Below are 19888 nucleotides of genomic sequence, written 5' to 3'. Positions count from 1 at the left end.
TGCACTATATAATTTTCCAATCAGTGTTCAGGAATTCTCAATGGTGCTTGGTGCCATACCCTCAGGGACTCTAATGTTATATAAAAACACTGACAGCTCAATATCTACCTCAGTCACTCTCCCTGATCCAGCTGAGTCACCAATAGGAAAAATCTGCTTTTCACAGGAACTTGGTAACAGCAATAAGAGAATACGTAGTTTATTCCAAGAAGATGTCGTCTCTCTCCCATATGTAATATCTTACTGGAACCGATATGTTCCAGATATCAAGTGGAAGACAGTCTGGATGATCCCCCATAAATATTTGATTGTAAATAAGGTGAAGGAAGTCTCATTTAAAATTCTACATAAATGTTATCCAGTCAGTCACTACATGGTAAAATTTAAAAGAGACATAAATACTAACTGTACTTTCTGTGGGGATCATCCAGAAACTGTGACACATCTTTTTTGGCACTGTTCTTTTACACAGAGATTCTGGAAGGAATTTAGCAGTTTTGTTATTGTCCATATTTTAAGTGAATTTTCTTTACGATGGGAAAATGTTTTATTCTGTTTCTTTAAGTTCCCCAAGAGGAATGATAAATGTTTTTTTTTATGATAAATTTGTTAATACTTTTAGCTAAATTTTTTATCCATAAATGTAAGTTTACTAACAAAACACCATATTTCTGTCATTTTTTTTAAGGCTGTGGAAATGTATATACAATCAATATCAGACTCTACCAACAAAAAGGCTCTCAAAACAATATATATCTGTGAATTTTTGCGTGTATTCTTGTAACTTTTTACCCCTGGCTTTGTGTGTTCATGTTCTGTTGTTTTGTATACTTCATCTGTTCATATGTTGTATACTCATTGTTTGTTAAATAAAGTTTAACAAAAAAAACAAAAAAAACAAATTGGAACAGTAAAAAAAAACAAAAAAAAAAGTCTATGAAAAGCACACACCACAGCATCAATACATGTTAAAAAAATAATTAAATAAGTTTACTAATTAAAAAATTTATTAAAAATCGTAACAAAAATGCATATATACATCTGAACATTTAAACATAAATAACTTGTATAAAAAAAGTTGGAAAACATATCCTCTGTGTATACACATTTTCATTTAATGACAGCATATCTATTATTCCATACTGGTGTTACATGTAGCGTGAAAATATGTTTCTCAACCAGTTTCGAATAGATATAATCATAATCAGAATACTTTATTGATCCCTAGGGGAAATTATTTTTCGTTACAGTGCTCCATTATAAACAAACAGTAAAAAAGACAGACAATACACAACTAAGAATAGCACCATATATACAAGCATATATATACATAAAGTCACTTATTAATAAATAGCTGAAAAAGAACATGTGCAAGAAGGGTGTAGCTGTTGCAGTAAACAGTGTGTTAAGTGGATGAGTTGTACAGGGAGATGGCCACAGGCAGGAATGATTTCCTGTGTCGTTCAGTGGTGCTTTTCGGTAATCTCAGTCTGACCAGTGTCAGTCTCCTGTGACTGACCAGCATGTCATGGAGTGGGTGGGAGGTGTTATCCAACATTGTCTTTATCTTACGGATCAGTTTATCGAGTCTGTTGGCATCTGCGGCCCTCAGCCTGCTCCCCCAGCATGCAACAGCATAGAGGATCACACTGGCCACAATAGACTCATAGAAAATCCTGAGCATTTTCTGGCAGATGTTGAAGATCTTGAAGCGAGATCATTCAACTGCAGACCAGACAACAAACGACGGAGGCACCAGACAAGTGCAATCAAACGATGAGTTTATTGACAACGGAGAACAACCATCAGCATATGGCTTATTTGCTCTGACAAAAATACACTGAGTTCTGGTTTTATAGCATAGAGGATCACACCCCCACATACACGTCAATACAGGTCAAAAATACATTATGTCCAGTCATTGTTTACAGACAAGGGTACATCTTGTACATCTCTAATAACTATAAACAGACATATAACTTCTCTCTTTGATAACACCTTCCTTTTAAGGTAATAACTTCAAGCTTCAGGGCCTCTAAGGGCTAATAATGGACCCTCGTCCTCAATCACTAAGTAGACAGAATTGGCGCAGGTCTCAAATAAGAAGCAGAAGACACTTGGGCCTTCGCTCAGGCCTGCTACTAGATTTATGTGTATTGTAAGCATGCATGCAATTAACCTGCTATGTTCTCATCTTCCCTCAACATGTATCACCTGGACACTCTCACCAGTGAAGCTTAAAACCCTCTTGGATAGAACATCAACTCTAAACAAGCACAGTTATGCATTGTGTATAGAATGAACTCAACCTGTGAATAGAATGAATGTGATGACAAACATATTCAATGCAATATGAACCCTGTAAACAATATTACTGATAAAATAATACTGTAGAACATGTTATTAATGCATTTATCATAAGGCAGATTATATGGCAGCAATAAAAGAATCTCTAAATCCCAACAATCTTCAGTCACCTCAAAAAATAGAGACGACTCTGGGCCTTTCTGTAAAGTGCTGTGGTGTTTGTAGCCCAGTCCAGTTTATTGTCAATGTATACTCCAAGGTTTTTATAGTCCTCCACAATGTCCACATTGACCACCTGGATTGAAACAGGGGTCAAGTGTTTCCTGGTCTTCCTGAAGTCCACTATCAATTCCTTGGTCTTTGCCACGTTGAGCTGCAGATGATTCTGCTCACACCACGTGACAAAGGAGTCGACCACAGCCCGGTACTCTGTCTCATCATCCCTGCTGATGCATCCAACCACCGCAGAGTCATCAGAAAACTTCTGAAGATGGCAGGTCTCTGTGCAGTGGCTGAAGTCTGTGGTGTAGAGGGTGAAGAGGAAGGGGGAGAGGACAGTCCTTTGTGGTGCCCCTGTGTTGCTGATTACCTTGTCAGACACACACTGTGGGAGACGTACATATTGTGGTCTTCCTGTCAGGTAATAAACAATCCAGGACACCAGAGAAGCATCCACCTGCATCGCTGTTAACTTATCACTCAGGAGGGTCGGCCTGATGGTGTTGAAAGCACTGGAAAAGTCAAAAAACATGACCCTCATAGGAACCGTTGATATGTAAGTTCCTGAATTCAAATCATAATAAAAAGTCTATTCCTCCTAAATTTTGAAATAAAAAAACAAACAAGCTGCTCAAACAACAATTTATTCAAACTTAAACATTCATTTTAATATCAATATAATTTTTTAAACTTAAATGCATTCTGCAATGTATTTAATTTATCTGAATGATTAATGGAATGGTCTTTATTTTTGTGTTTAAAGGTTTTTCACCTACCTACCTACCTACCTACCTATCTATCCAGCAAAACAGCTACCTAAGAAACTGGTCAAAAAATAAATTGAGTGAAATTCAAAGTCTGGTCTTTTTCAAGTGTGGGCACCTCACAGACAGAGAACACTTGACAGGTATGTTAAACCAAAAATAACGATCTACTATTAAGGAAGGGATTTAACCATTTTAACTTTAAAACACCAACACCAGGTGGCATCTGTCATTCTGACAAGACAGGCATATGTCGAGACATTATGTCATTAAAGGTTACCAGGCAATCAAAAGAAATGTGCAGGATGGTCAGCAGAGTACAGCTGAGACACAAGGTCTGATGCAGTGTCCTGCTGACTAGGTGAGTGGATGAATAAATACAGAGCTGCTTGCTGTCTGGAACTCAAAGTCCCACAGGACCTTACCTCTGCTGTTGTCAGTCACCTTTGTGGTGTCTCCCATAGGGACTTGGGGACTTTTAGTCCGTATGTGGCACAGATGTTCCTCACCACTTGGTTGTGCCTCTCAGTGTATGCGGTCTCAGTTTGCATCTTACAGTCTGGCAATATGTGTTTGATAGTCTGCAGGACATCTTTGCACAGTCTGCAACTTGGGTCCTGTCATGTATGGTAGACTCCTGCCTCTTTGGATGCAGTACTTATGGCCTCTTCTTCTGCTGCCATGATCAGAATTTCTGTGCTGTCCTTTAAGCAGGCCTTTTCAAGCCACTGGTAGGATGTCTTGGCTTCAGCCATTTCCTCTATCAGTCAACAGCACATCACGTGTAAAAGCTTGGTCTTCTATGGCGGTTCCTTTTCCTGTTCTGCATATATACATGAAACAAATATTCTCTGAACACAAAAGCTAAATATGAATCTCCTCATCATTCCTTGTTGAGCTGTGTTGTGTTGCAGAATTCATCTTGGTGTATCCACCTACCTTTGGGAGAAACCTGATTGACTCACTCTCACCTATGACTAAAATCCATTTCAGATCCTAGCTTCCAAAATCTGTAACTGCACCAATACCTACCACGGAGACACAAGTTCTATTTAGGAATGTGCCTATGTTATGTTATTAAAGTGAATGTAGTGTATTTATTTTCCTTTATTTATATTTATTTTCATGAGATATTCTTCTTTCTCAGTGTTCTCGTCTTCTGGCCTGTGGTCTGTTTCCATATTCTAAATAAACACCCAGATACTTGGAGCGCTGATGTTTTTATTCAACTCGGTCTCTGAAGTACATATTTACTGATTTCACACAAATGATACGAGGCTACATGTATGTTCTTCACACATTAGCACAACACGGAGAACACTTACAACAACATGACAGTAGACATGCACAAAACAAGGCAGTGACAGGAGTCAGCACTGGTGGCTTACTGTGCCGAACCACCACTGGCCTGAACACAAAGAGCCAACCAATCACAATGGGTGATTTCACTGATTTGACAGGGTGTGGGGATGCGGAGAGGACAGTGAGACAGAGGAGGAGAAGAAGTAAAGGAGAAAGGAGAAGGAGAGAGAGCTGAGGGGCTAATACCTAAAATAGTAAGACAAATCATAACACTGAGCACCATAATAAACAATACATATGTTCAGTATTGACAATAAATATCAGTAATCTCATAAATAATATTTCTCAATATTGTTTTTTTTAATAACATATTTCCTTAAATCTCATTTAAGCTGCAAACTTTCCCATCAGACAGTTTCATTTACCTTTCTGGTGTGGACACACACTCTTTCTCTTTCACACACACACACACACACACACACACACACACACACACACACACACACACACACACACACACACACACACACGTTTTCTTTCCACTCTTACTTTTTAAGTACAATTCTGTCCAGTGTTACGAGAGCAATACTGCAGGACCGGGAGACACAGGGTGATCTTAAGGTGATTTAAAGGTGATGCTTAGCTCATTGGGGGGGCAGGTCACATGCAGACTGATATGTACAACTGTAAACTCCTTCACCTCCCACCCTCTTTCATCTTTCTGCCTTTACTTTATTCTACTTTTACACATCCATTAAGATACATGCCTGTCTCTTGTCCCATCATTTAATCCCCTCCACTCTCATCTTCCTTCTCTCTTCAATGGCCCCTTCCCCTATTCCCCCCCTTTGCTCTCTCCCCTCTTCTAATTGTGTCTATTTCAGGTCTCCAGCGTCCCCCTGGATGGTTTTCTTGATGCGTAGCAACATCGTGGTCAGCCACTGGTCCAGGCGAGACACAGAATCAAACTCCTTCACGGCCTCCGTGAACGCCTCGCTATTCTGCTCCTCGTGGGCTTCTAGCAGTTTCTGTTGCACAGAGGAGTGGCGAATAGGCGAATGTTCATGGGAAAAAACACACAAATGGCACAATTAAGCTCTGATTAGTAGCAGCAGTGTTTTTAATGATCATATTCTGTGGACTTTGCTTCCCATCATAATGTTATTATGACTATTTACATTAAATACTATTGTAAGAAATCTACATGCTTGATTTCAGTGTCTAAACTTAACTAAAGGTGCGATATCTGAAGACATATCAACTGAAGTTGGGGTAAGGCTGGGCTGTACCTTTGTGTAATGCCAGTTTGAACGACAAGATGGTGCACTAAGTCAGTGCAATTTTTATTTAATCACGTAAGTCAAAGATGGAGAGCTACAAAAATATACAAACTTAAATATCAACAAACGTTTGAAAACATTTCAATGCATCCACTAGTAAACAGCTCCCCCTGGTGGTGAAAAGTTTAGTCCAAACCTTTGCAGAGGTTAAAAACAAAAATTACATTTACATTTTCCAGGAATTTCCTTCATAAATCATTGTCTGCTTGTTGTAAAGACAGTTTTACTTTATTTTTCATAAAATTATTGTTTCAGTGTAACAGATTTTATAAACCATTAAAACCTTGCATAAATGCATAAATACAATATTTATGCAAACTTAGAAAGTTACGTTGAAAAAAACAAGAAAAGGTAATTTACCTTTAACAGTTTGAGCTCTCTGGAGTCTGAGAAGGCTGGAAACATCTCTTCATACTTCTCGATGGCCAACTGAAACACACAGGCGTTAGTGTTAAGGGTACGTGTAAACTGATTTCTGCTAAAATAAACAATTAAGCATGAAACCCGACCCACAAATACATCAGATTCAGTGTGCATGTGTCTGTGCGGACTCAGTGGCTGGCTATAGTTGTTGTTTGTTGTGTTACCTTGGCATTGAGCTCATCCACAATGAAATGACAGAGCGATGCCTTAAAGAAATACTCTTTTGCGTTGTACTTGAGTAGGGGATTGTCCATGGTGCTCATTGCAACCTAAAACACACATGGAGGCACAAACATTAACCAAAGTGGGCAAATGCCATAAACGACCAGTTTTTAAAAACACTCTCTTTAACTTGATACATTTTTGGTCACTTATGCTCTCTTTTGTTTCTATTAGTAATACATTTTGAAATGGGATGAAATATTATAAAAAAGGGTTCTTTTCAAATACAATAATAACTGAACATTATTGCATTTATAAAAGCAAAATGGGTAAAACAATCAGTTGTTACCTGCTCATAGATTTCAATCGCTTTCTGGTACTGTTCCAGCTGAGCGCTGTAGTGTCCGACCTTCAGAAGACATTTGTTAGCTGAGCTGAAAAGACACAAACAAGAAATTTTACTTTAACATCTGCTGTTTCTTTCATACTGAATCTTCCTACAGATGACTGACAGTTTTTTACCCACAGGCTGTATACAAAGCATATTATCCAGCTGTAAAGACCATCAGGCTTGGCTGAGTGAGCATCACTCAATGACCACTTCATCATATTGTACGAGAGGCACCTTTAGCATGAAACACTCCACCAGTGTCAACAATATCACAGTCACATTTATACATGTATAGTTATACATTTTCCCCTACAAGGGCTATAACCACTGCTTATATTTTAATTACAGATCAGGTTCTCAGTTTTTTCTCACTAATCAGACTAAAGAGTGATCCATCAAACTCCAAGAAACACAACTTTCCCCAAATCAAAAGAAATAAGAGTCCATAACACAAAAATACCAAATAAGCAATAAAATCAGCAACCCCACTTCCGGATTGACCCTCTGTGTAAACTCTTATGTTTTCCTTTGTCCTTTGTTCAGTTGTCTGTAATCATAGTCTGGTTGGTTCCTTCCAAGTTTTCACAAAATGATATACTAGTTTCATAAGTATGCTGATGAATATGGGGTAAATTTAGTAGTTGAACACAATAGGTTTGCAAAAAAAAATGTATAAAGATAGCATTAACATCCACAGTTAGTTTAAGAGAGAGCACCTCCAGGAGACAACAAAGAGGGGTAGAGAAGACAGAAACTGTCATGGTCCCCGTGTCTCCCTGGCCTGCTCTGTGTTAGGCAACATGTTTTTTTGTTGTTTTATGATCTCTGTCTTTTGCTCTCTCTCCTCTGTCTGGGCAGAGCTCATCACAGGCTCCTGCCTCTGGCCCACGCACCTGTCTCCAATCACAACACCTGCTGCTCATCTCCTGCAATCCTGAGCACTATTTAAGATGGCGGTTCTATGCTACTTGTCACTGGATTGTTGAGTAATCTTCGTTAGTCTGCCCGGCAATTTCTGATCTGAATCTGTGAATTTATCTTGGTCAGTCTCTAACCGAGTCCTCTGTGTGAACAGATCTTCCTGGACCCGTCCCTGTAAACCCAAGGGACCTGAGAGCGTTTGAGTGGCAAAGTGCTTGGAAGCGTGAGTGCCTACAGAAGAGAGTGGAGTGGAATTCCGAAGAGTGTGGCGTGTGTGTGGATCTTTCCCTTTCCCACGGACCCTGGAGCCCTGGTCCCCTGCCTCCCAACCCCTGCATGTTGTACATATTTGCAGTTGGTGTTTCACTGTAAATAAAATCACTACTTTGCAAAGGATTCCTGGTCTGCGCCTGAGTCCGTTTGAGTAACCTGAAAAAAGTGGTCTTTCTACTTTTAGTAATAGAAATAACTGTTTATTAGAACTGGTGGTTTTATTAATATTCTAATTTATCAACCTGCAAATGGTAATATGTTGTTTTTAACCCATTATAATGTCAAAAATTCCAGTAACTGTGATCTACCAAGTCAGAAGGTTTGTGTAATCATACCCACACAGAGACTTTCTGCTGTTTCTCTGTACTCCCTCGATCATTTACTGTGATCCCGTAGATCACATCAGCTTTAAATCACAAATTTATTTTACTTAAAATAAAAAAATATTTTGTGCATTGTTTAGTTTCTCAAATATGTTTAAAATTGACTTGAGTTCAGGAAAAATGTGTCTAAGATTGAAAGATGTGAGACAAATCTCTAGTGGCCATTTTCAATCAGAGTCACAGCTCAGCAACATCCAATAATCGTAAATGTTTTGCTCTTATATCTGTTTTTTAAATTGCCCCACTGCTTGATTGCAAAAATAATAAACAAACCTGACTCTATAAATAAATGTCGGTTTTAGCATTATGTATGTACTATATAGTTATTTAGCTTTTAAGCTTTACTGATAATTTTCAAACAGCTCATTTACCTGTTAGATTCTTCTCCCTTGTAGTAGTCTGCTGCCTGCTCGTAGTGGGCAATGGCCTGAAAACACACACACAGACGAGGACATTCAGAGCGTCGCACATAGATCCAAAATCTTTTCATCCCAAAGAAAGGAAGGAAGTCCTTTTACTCCCCACTTTACCTTCTCAATGTCCACCAGCTCTGACTCATAAATCTCTGCTATAGTGATGTGATGTTTGGCTGCAATGGTAAACCGACCCTGTAGTCAACACACACACACACACACACACACACACATAGATAGACAGGCAGTACAGGACATTAATCAAAGGAAAGACTGAGATCATTGTCAGAGAGTGAGATTTAATGGCTGGCAGAGGTCTTACCATGTCAGTGTAGATGTCAATGGCCTGATTTAAACAGTTGATAGCCTCTGGAAAGAGACAGACGAGAGGGTAAGGAGGGTTTTTATAAATACAAAGAAAATGGAAAGTGTGCTGAAGCCCTGAAGTCAAATTAATAATCTCCAATTTCAGTTTCCTCCCTATGTGACTGCTAACCTGATAACCCGCTGTATTTTATTAAGCTCATCACCAGGAAGCAGGAAGTCTGTCACAACACAACCCAGATATTAATTTTCCTAGAGCAAACCAGGGACCCATTTTAATCTTCCAGCAATCCCACCCCAGGGCCCGAACCTGTCGGTGAAATGCAGTGATGCAGAGGCTTCCCCTTTCACCGTGTAGCTTTACACTTTTTTGTAATTGTTATGAGGAAACCGAGGAAGTGTAAACACAGCACATTCATTTAGCACATGTGTGGGGTCAGCTTTAACGTCTTTAATGTCTCAGTTAAAACTGTTGCAATTTGCTAAAACTGTTACTGTATTTTGGGGGGAATGGAAAGCAGCAACCACCAGGAACAGGATTTTCCTGCTTTGAAGATCTTACGTAGAGGCAAAGAAATGAAACAGCACTGTCAAATAATAACTGTTTAACCAGTTTTTACATGTATTTTTCTTTACCTAAACACAGCAAACACTATTCTTTTGGTTAAATTGTCTAGAAATTTTATCCACTGTTGGTAAATTACATTATACTGCCTCATTGTGTTCCATTGCTGAGCCCAGTCTGCTACAGTGTTCAGAAGCTCCTGTTTTTCCTGTTTCTTTAAACTCTTTAAAATCTTTTTTTACTACTTTAAAAAGTGTTGAATGATTGTCTTTATGGAACCAGGCTGTTTTGAACGGACCCTGTGCTATGTTTAAACAGCAGAATTTGGACAAAAACCCAATATTTAGACAAGCTTTAAACTTGTAAACCCACAAACAAGAGCAAGTAAGAAAAAAATGGATAAAGAAGGACAGTAAACAGGTAGGGCAATGCAGCTAATCCAGTTTTAATCTAATTACCATTATGGATTCCACTGATTATAAAAACAAGCATGTCTTGTTGTAATGTCACTGTAATTACTTTCCATTACAGTGATGCACAACCCTCTTTAAAACTCCAAACTCACCCACGGGATGTGGAAAGTTTTCTTCTGCACAGGCCACAACGACAGAGCACCAGCATTTATATAATGCTTTGATAATCTAATCAAATGTTGGTTTCCAGCACAAATGCTATGAAGACTGATTACCACATATCCTACAACCAGCTTAAGAAAACCAGCATAAAGAACGAAGATTAAAGTTCTGACACACCCGTATTCAGTCCCCTCTGCCTAAGCCTGGTTCTACTGGAACTTTCTTCCCTCTAAAAGTGAGTTTTTCCTCCCCACTGTCACCAAGTGTTTGCTCATTTGCTCATCTGATTGTTAGGGTTTTCTCTGTATTACTGTAGGGTCTTTACCTCACAAACATAAAGCACCTTGAGGCACATTTGGATACTTCTCATTAAACATTTTACTTTACGTTGCACTTTGTGAATAAAGGGTGACGAAATCCAAGAAAATTGGCAAATTTGGGTAGAATTGTGGCTAGAGTGGGACAGTTTAGATGGTCAGTTTAATTCTAGTGCCTTTTCTGTTGCTCCTCCCTTCTCCACTTGTTAAAGCGACAGGTTTAAAGTACAGAAATCTGAATAAAGCCAGATAACAGAGTAAGCATCAGGAGGCAAATGATAAGAGTCCTTGAACAAAAAAACAACAACACACTGACTTTATCTCCAGGCTGACATAAATGGATGGTTTTATCTCCTGAACAACAACAGCACCTATTAAAACTGGATCTCACTCGACTCATCTCACAGGAGTGAGTTTGGTCTGATTAAAATCAAGGCAATTATCTGCGTATCAACCAAGTAGCTTCTAGCCAAACATCGGTGCACCACGATGTTGTTCTTACATAACAAAAGTCATGTTTTATGTCAGCGAAAGGAAGAACAACATGGGATGTTCTTTAAAACTATTTTAATACAAGACAGCTTTAGATGCATGTTTTGATTAAGCAGATTTTTACACCGGAGGACCTTCCCCACACAGCCCCAAACAGACCTGTGTCTCAGCAACCAACCGTCTTCCTGTTATTAGGCAAATGTGTAAATCATTACACTGTGGTGCAAAAGAGACATCATGCATGGCCTAAATGTAAGTTTGTAGTGGTCACTCAGCCAGATGTGTGTGTCTGTGTGACAGCAGCGCTCACCCTGTGGGTCGGCCTTCTTGTAGGCGTTTCCTGCATCGACGAAGCTGGTGGCAGAATCCAGTTTGTTCTGAAGCTGCATGTGGAGCCGAGCGGCCTGACAGAACGCATTCCCAGCAGCTACACACACACACACACACACACAAACACAGTCACATCTTGAGTGAGAAAAACTTCAACCAACAAGAATGCTGTGAGTGTTCGGTCACCCCGAAGCTCCTCAGGTTTCATTTTTTTTACTCCTGCTGCATTGCACGACCACGCTCACAACTGACTGTGTGGACGGACACACATCAGGCTGCATCAAAACACACATCCAAACAGCTAAATTCTGCACAACGTGAGCTATTATTGGCACATCTGGCATATCAAGAGCACAGGGTGGCTCCTGCAGACATAAAAATCTCACTGATCAGTCCATGTTTAAAGATCCCATTGCTGTATGTGGTAACATGATGTTTTCTACAGGCTGTTGAATCATTCATATGCTACTAAAATGCAGAGGGTAAAAGCATTCAGAGACATGAGCGTGTCTGCATGTGGGTGTTTGTGTGGGAGTTTATGTTTTTTTGTGTAAAGCATTTTTTCTTACTGTCTAATGAATATGACGCATATACTTGTGTGTAGATAGTGTGTTTGTGTGTGTGTAGATAGTGTGTGTGTGTCACCCACCACTCCAGTTCTTTGCCATCTTAAACATGTTGGCTGCTCTGGCGTACATTTCGCAGGCGTCCTCCACCTTATGGTTCCCCCTAAAACACACAGCAAGGATGTACATAAAAAGAAAGCCAAACAAAATTCATCATTTCTTTTTCTTTTTTTGTCTAATTTCATCAACCTCATTTTTGAACCTGAAATAAATGTTATTTTTTAATGTAAATTTATTTCAACACTACAAGTTATTACTTCAGCTCTTCCAGTTTAAGGACATAACTGTTGAGAGGACAGAAACCCCCCCAGCTGACACGCTCTCAAGTCGCAAATCAAATCAATTTTCTCTTGTATATTTTATTGCTGTGCACACAGATACTTGCTGCACAACTCAAATTATATTTTTCTTTCCTGTTTGATAACCATGCTCATCTGTGCATCATATTTCTTTCTGGTTTACTACATGAAGCCTGAACTAGATCACAAAGTGTTTACGTCACACTCCACAGGACAGAGAACTGGTTTGCATCTAGAAAAAAAAGGAGGACAATAAACCAAGCAGCCATAAAAACGAGAGAGGTAGGCTGCTGATTTGCTGATTAGAAATGGATAAAAGACGTATATTTTGCAAAATTTTTATCTTAAAAAAACAACTCAATGATTTATTTTCTGTAAAAAAAATGCAAAAACAAATGTGTAAAACAGTGTTAGGGAGCAAAAATGAAAGCGATATTGCACGGTGTTCTTGGCGTGCAAACCACAACAAACAGACAAAGCTAAAACCCAACAAGGATCCTTCTCAAGCTCAATGATAGATAAAAACTGTGGATTTGTTCAGCATTTGACATTTCATGGCTTTGCTACTTCCCTCAATATTTATACAAGAGTCTACAAGAAAATCTTTCATAAAAGATTTCAAATAAAAGGCACGTAGCTCTAATTCATGAAAGAATGCAGGTGTTTTGTTCAGCAACAACATCTGCACCTTTCTGTAGGAAAATGAATGCAGCTTTTAAATTATACATCAACACTAATTAGATGTATGATATGATATGGCATCACAAATCTACAACCTACCTCCGGTCACAAAACAGCCACAGCTTAACTCGTCTCATCTTTCAACGCAGGCCAGAAACTCATCAAATAATCATGGTATAGCTTATTAAGTGACCTAGTTCTCAATTTTAGGACACCAAATAAGTAGCTCTGTGTTAGTTTAGCTTAGCAAGTCCTCAGTTTTTTGTCAGCAATGTAATTTTTGACATTTTGTCACTGTACATTACCAAAATGAATTTGAAATGAAGCAATCTGGATGTGTCTGAAGTGTTAGTGCATTAACTATCTAGAAATTGCTCATATTTTTATATGGTTTCTTCATTGTAAAGGCTCAAAAACTATTAGGTTCAAAAAGGACTGATGGGTTTAACTGTTACAACATGACAAATCAAACTCAATCAGAGACACTGATTGAGAAAGGTACCTGACACTCAAAGTATCCTGAAGCAGAAACTATGGGAAACTTTTTTAACAGTAAAGATGGTGCCAGAAAAAACACACATTTTAAAACCTTATTTTGGGAGAGGTTAGAAAAATTTGATCTCTGACATGCAGTTTTATTGTCGTAGTGGTCAATAAAGTTAAAGTTAATTTGGATAATGCTTCAAAATATTTGCCTTTATGCATTATCAGGATGATTTGGCTCAGTTAATAGTCGAAAGAGGTGTGGACACAATTGTTGTAGAGGAAAATTATTAAAACTGTGTCACAATCCCTATCTATCTATCTATCTATCTATCTATCTATCTATCTATCTATCTATCTATCTATCTATCTATCTATCTATCTATCTATCTATCTCTAGGACCTATAATATAACTGTATTTTCTGATACTGTATGCTAGACTTGGTACTCTGGGATTAACCATAAAAATTTACCATAAAAGACCATATGGGATTTAGTGTCTGATCGTGGCTCCTCCTCCTTATTCTTTCATGGTTATTTAATAATAACCAGTTCTGCTTTGTTGGCCAGCTCACTTATTGTTCTGTGTGAACTATTTTAATAGCTTCTAGGTTTATATTCCTTGCTTAATCTTATGTTTGGTTTTAGTTAATTAGATGTTCCTTAAAAAAATGGCTGATCATAAATAATAAATTCCTAAAGACCCATGTTATTAAGAGTAGTCCATTAATTGAAAAAAAAATTATTATCTGTCTTTTGTGTAGTAAGAAAGGTTTTTCAGGGACCCTGTTCAAAACAACTCAGATGATTTCTCTTTTAAGTTACCAGTTTGTGTTAGTTATATTAGCCTGCATTTATTTTTCTTTTCTTATTTCTTAAATAACAACATATTCCTAAAAATCACTTTATAATACACTTTATGCATAACTTTATAAAACATGACTCTAACAGACACTTAGGACATGCAGATTAGTTGATTTTAGCATCTAAACCTTAAAGATAATTAGGGTAAATGCAAATGTTCACAGTGTTTCCTTATACTAACATTTTACATGTCTGTTTGAGTTGACGCTGGCTGCAATCATCTGACCCAAATTTATCAGATTCAGATAGTAAACAGTCAGATTTAGAGAGACTACTCTTAGAGGCTATTGGGTCAGTTTGAATTTGGAGAGACCTGCTTTGCACAGAATACATGTTTTTCTTTTTGTCTTTATTACACAAAGAGCCCTCAGTTAATAAGTTGCTTCAAGCAAACAGGCTGTTTGTTATCAATGGTTACATCATATCAAAAATGATGGCTAAACATCCGCCCCTCCCACACGCATGAAAAAAGCTAACTCACACACACACACACACACACACACACACACGCACGCACGAAGCAAATAAAAAACCAAAAAGAAAACCATCCCCCGCAAACACCGCAGCACCACCGGCCTGCCTGCGCTGCTCTCCCCGCCTCCCTGCATCTTTGCCTCGGCCTCACGCTCCATCCAAAGTCGCTCACTTCCAGCATCATCAGCATCAGCACCATCCAGAGATGTGCCACATTTACATTTGCCAAGATGCACAATCTGCGGTGCTAGCCAGTGTTTCTGGCATGAAGCCGACTCCATGATTCATGTATAAACGCTAAAAAAGAACACAATGTCATAGTGAAAGTTAGGCGCACCTGGTGGGATTTATAAGGAATAAATTAAAGGGTGATGATAAAATACAAAAGCGTGCAATGCAGGCTCATGTGCCGCTCGCTCCTGGGCGTCAGGCGCGTTATTTGTATATCACAGGCCTAATATAGACATAATAAAGCGGTCTGTCCGTGGAGAAGATGGGCCCTGTGTGCAGAGAGCCCCCTCCCCACCACCACCACCACCACGACGAGCTGGTAAACAGAGGCAGAAAATGAGAGCATCCTTTACCCGAACATCCCTCCGAGGAAGGATCCGGACGCTTTGACCTTCTTGTCAGCTTCAGCCATCAGCTGCATGGCCTCCTTCTCTTTCCCGGAGTTGTCCATGACGAGCTGGGTGTCTGCCGCTGGAGGAGGGACGGGAGGAAAACAGGCCGATGTTCCGCAGTGGATGGAGAGGAGGAGAGCTGAGCAGAGGAGAGGAGAGAGGAGAGAGATGTCTCTGCTGGTTGCTGAGAGGCGGCAGCTCTTCTTCGACGTCGAAAGTGAAGCGTTAGTTGCGAGTCAATGGCACCATCTGCTGCAAGGAAGCGGAAGTGCAACTAACTCGTACAAGGTTGAAACAAAACTTAAAACTAAAAACTAAAAAGTTAGGAGAAGTGTGGGTTGACCTTTAGTAATCGAATAGTGCCCAACACCTTTGATGAGCATGGATAGCACCTGTTGAGGAATTTAATTATTAGAGTTAATCAAGTAATTCCTGAAGGTGTTTATCTACCTCTAACCTCTTATTTCTTTATGCCAGCATTGTACCTTGTACTCAGGGGCGATTCTAGGATCAGAGCTTTGGGGGTGCTGAGCACCCAGAAAGCTGCCCAGCCAGGCAAAATAAACTTTACACGTCACGATGAGACTTCTTCCCTGTCTCAGTCAGTCCCTGCATCCTTAAATGTCTCCAGTTGTCCCGAGTTCTCTATGACTGTCTCCTTGGTGCATTTAAACCCCTGTTCCTCCCTGTCCTCGTCGTCTGTTGTCTTTGTCTCTGTTATCAGTCATCATAATTTTACCATCTCTGTGCAAGTCTGTAAATTTCTTTATTAAATCATAAGATTCTTAAATTCATCAAGTCTCTCTGTGCCTGGGTCCTCGTCACAAAACATGACATCACTGTTTTGTACATTTTAACACAATTTAATCCCCACATTTGTGAAAGAAAAACAAAACACTTTTTTAAAAGGCTGTAACAAAACCATCAAATCTGATAAAGGTTATTTAAATGCTGCAAAAGAAGAATGGATTGGAATAAAAAAAATACATATCCTAACCTTAATTACTGGGGGAGAATAATGAATGATGCTCATAGTGAGTAAAAAGTAAACTGAGCGCATTTTTTGGACAGAGATTCACTTTTAATGAGTATGTATAATATAATACAGATACATAAAAAAATACTCCCAAAACAGAATACGTTATTACAAATAAATTATTACAAAATATTTAAAAAAAAAAAAAAATATAGAAATGGAGGCACCTTTGCCTGTGGTAGAATGTATACCATGTATGAAAAAATCTTTACTGCAGATACTAATTTTACTAATTTAATAATACTAATTTTGTGTTGTAAGATTTATGAGTTTCATACATTCATAGTGGTACTTGGGAGAGCTTGACATTTTCTCAGGTGGTACACACTGTAAAAAGTTTGAGAAACACTGATAAGTGTATGTGTGCTTTTGGAAAACATTTAAAGCTGCAGTACAGAATCTTTGAAACAAGCCAGCTTAAAACATTTTTAGAATATAAACAGAGCACTCTGCTTCTTGTTACAGCTCCTCACTCCACCAGGGCACCGTTTGGCACTTTCTGATTCAGTGTGCAAATGTGGTGCACGTATTGCAGTCATACAGACAACTGGACGGTCCAAGAGTTGGCCTACCTATTACTGGCTGAGGTTTTAGTAGAGTTGTGGCTGAACCACATAAAAATATATCATTAATTTTAATCTCCCCAAGCAATGATAATGTTATGTTGGAATGTTGTTAAAGAGGGTCAAAAATGTTTCAACCCAGTTTGTTTTGCAGATTCTGTATAGCAGCTTTAATATAGGGAGGACACAACTTCCAGATTGTGTGAGTAAAATCAGGTTTTTTCTCTTTGTCAGTTTAACAGTTTCTGTTTTGCCTGTCACTGTTCCCTGTCTGTTTTCTTACCTGGTTCTTCCTGATCTTTCTCCTCATGTTCCCTCTTTCCTCTCTCCCTCTTTGGACTGACAATCATACACAAATAGATTGTATTCAATTAGATGAAAAAATTACATTAATATGAAAAAAAATACTATTAAGATCACTAACAAAAAGTCCTCTCTCAGTGTACTTTCAACCAAAAGGCAAATAACCAAACAACATGAACATCTAATAAAAGATATAAATATTGAAACACTGATCCAACATAATCCTTTATTGACGGATCATTTGATTTTACACTTTTACCTCCTTTTTTTGAAAAAATTTCCTTATATCCATTATGAACTGTCTCTCTGTACACACATACAACAGGAGTTATAAGGTTAATGGGCATTCAGTCAGTTAGCTAGTTAGTATCCATTACAAACAGGACAGTGGTAACAACAGCAGGCTACGGACAGTTTTAAGTTTTAGATTTTAAATAGGCTGTATACATTTCAATGGGAACAACAGGACGGTCAAATGTCGCTGATTTTACTACAGAGCAGGACGAATTGTAGGGTAGCAAACATCATTGGAAAACAAGTTTTCAACACTGACACCTCCGCTCCGCTGCGTCTCAGCCACCATCGCTCTGGCAGCAAGGGTGCTGGAGCCAGAGTAGGGGAGAGGGGAGCTGGAACAAACCATTTTGGAGGGGGGGGATATCTACACTTTTGTTGTTGAAATGTTACGTCTCAACCAAGTACAGTATGCTTTTTATATTTTTAGTAGTGTGTCACACAAACAGCAAATATTGTCAAAAAAAGTAAGAAATCTTTGGGGGTGCTTTGATTCAAAAATGTGCTAAAATCGCCCCTGCTTGTACTATACTGTTTTATTTTAAAACTTTACTCACTCTTTATTTTGTGGAATTTAAAACATAAACCTTCTTATACTGCCACTTCATCGGAAAACTGCTCATCAATTCAAATATCTAATTATCCAGTCAAATGGCAGCACCTTGGTGGTATATGTAAAAACTGTGACGACAACCTGCTGATGACCTTCAAAGTAAAAATCAGAATAGTGTTAGTTTAGAGACCGATGATCTACTGGGATTTTCCTTCACAAATACCTCAGGTTTATAGAGAGTGGTCCAAAAAGAGAAAATATCCAGCGAGCTCTGCATGAAAAGGTCTTGTTCATGCCAGCGCAGAATAGCCAGACTGCTTGGAGCTGAAGGCAACAGTAACCCAAATAAACACAACCGAGTTATGTAGAACAGCACCACTCAGTGCACAACATGTTGGACCTTGAAGCAGAAGAATCAGCAGAAGATCACACGGTGTGCTATGTTTGTCAGCTAAGAATACAAACTGAGGATACTAGTTACTGCTTATCAAAACTGGAAAAGACAAGATTGTAAAATTGATTCTGATGCAACATTGAGATAGTCACAGTGTGGTATAAACAACATTGTTCAGGCTGGCGGTAGTGTCATGGTGTGGGGATATTTTCTTGGCACTCTTTGGACACCTTAGTATCAATTGAGCATCATGTAAGCTTCGCAGCTGACTTGACTACTGTTGCTGACCATGTCCATCTTTTTATGACTTTTTATGAGTACCCATCTTCTGATGGCTGCTTCCTACAGGGAAATGTGTCATATCACAAAGCTGAAATCATCTTAAACTGTTTTCTTGAATGTGACAATGAGTTAACTGTGCCAGATGGCCTCCACAGTCACCAGATTTCAATGATAGAGCACGTCTGGGATGTGGTAGAGCAGGAGTGTCTCATCATGAATGTGCAGCTGACAAATCTCCAGCAAGTATGTCATGCTATCCTGTTAACATGAACTAAAAATATCTGAGGTATGCTCCCAGAACCCTTTTTTAATCTACGACATTCAGGCAGTTCTTAAGGCAAAAATGGAGTCCAACAGAGTACTAGCAAGATGTACACAATAAAATGGACATATATTATACTGTATCACTACTGACAAAGCTTAATTAAGCTAAATAAGAAAATCATATCGAACTGTGAGATTAAAAAAATTCAGCAATTATGATCCAATAATAAAATACAGTTCACAAATGTTCCATTCTGCATATTGAGTATTTCAACCTAAATACTTTAAGGATGATTTTAGGATACACCTGTTGCTCCAATTAAAGGACTATTGTAAATATTTGTGTTCGGCATTTCAAAAGTTGTAAATTTGGTTAACTGATAAATTTGGTGATAAATGTCTTATTACAGATCTCACAAAATTCAGTGCAACAACAAATATAAAGACACAAACAGCAACAAAAAAAAGATTTGAATTCTGGTCTGAGTTTAAATTTGATCATTTTATCATTTATCATCATTTGACCTGCGTTATTGTTCTTGCTCACTAGAGGGCAGCAGACTCATTCTGAAAACATCTGTCAGAAAATCATCTTATGAGGTTGTTAAATGATAGCTCATGTGAGACATCCATTTGGAATCATGGTT

The 19888-nt window shown here is 38.6% G+C and overlaps 1 protein-coding gene across 2 annotated transcripts; it reads right to left on the bottom strand.

The window, feature by feature from the left end:
- Nucleotides 1-4501: 4501 nt before the first annotated feature.
- napba (N-ethylmaleimide-sensitive factor attachment protein, beta a) lies at nt 4502-15611 on the bottom strand. 2 transcript variants are annotated; one of them, XM_039621477.1, is made up of 10 exons: nt 15514-15611; nt 12151-12230; nt 11482-11598; nt 9221-9267; nt 9016-9093; nt 8857-8912; nt 6867-6951; nt 6520-6624; nt 6293-6361; nt 4502-5620 (listed from the first exon to the last, which is right to left on the bottom strand). In XM_039621477.1, the coding sequence occupies exons 1-10, from the start codon at nt 15609-15611 to the stop codon at nt 5468-5470; spliced, it is 888 nt and encodes a 295-aa protein (XP_039477411.1). In that variant the 3' UTR covers nt 4502-5467. The 2 variants fall into 2 exon arrangements, with proteins under 2 accessions (XP_039477411.1, XP_039477412.1); XM_039621478.1 differs by lacking the exons at nt 9221-9267; nt 12151-12230; nt 15514-15611 and having other exon boundaries at nt 11482-11589.
- Between the last annotated feature and the right edge of the window lie 4277 nt (nt 15612-19888).

This window comes from Oreochromis aureus, linkage group 13, assembly GCF_013358895.1.
Source record: "Oreochromis aureus strain Israel breed Guangdong linkage group 13, ZZ_aureus, whole genome shotgun sequence".
Classification (NCBI taxonomy): domain Eukaryota; kingdom Metazoa; phylum Chordata; class Actinopteri; order Cichliformes; family Cichlidae; genus Oreochromis; species Oreochromis aureus.
This window is presented reverse-complemented; position numbering and strand designations above follow the sequence as displayed.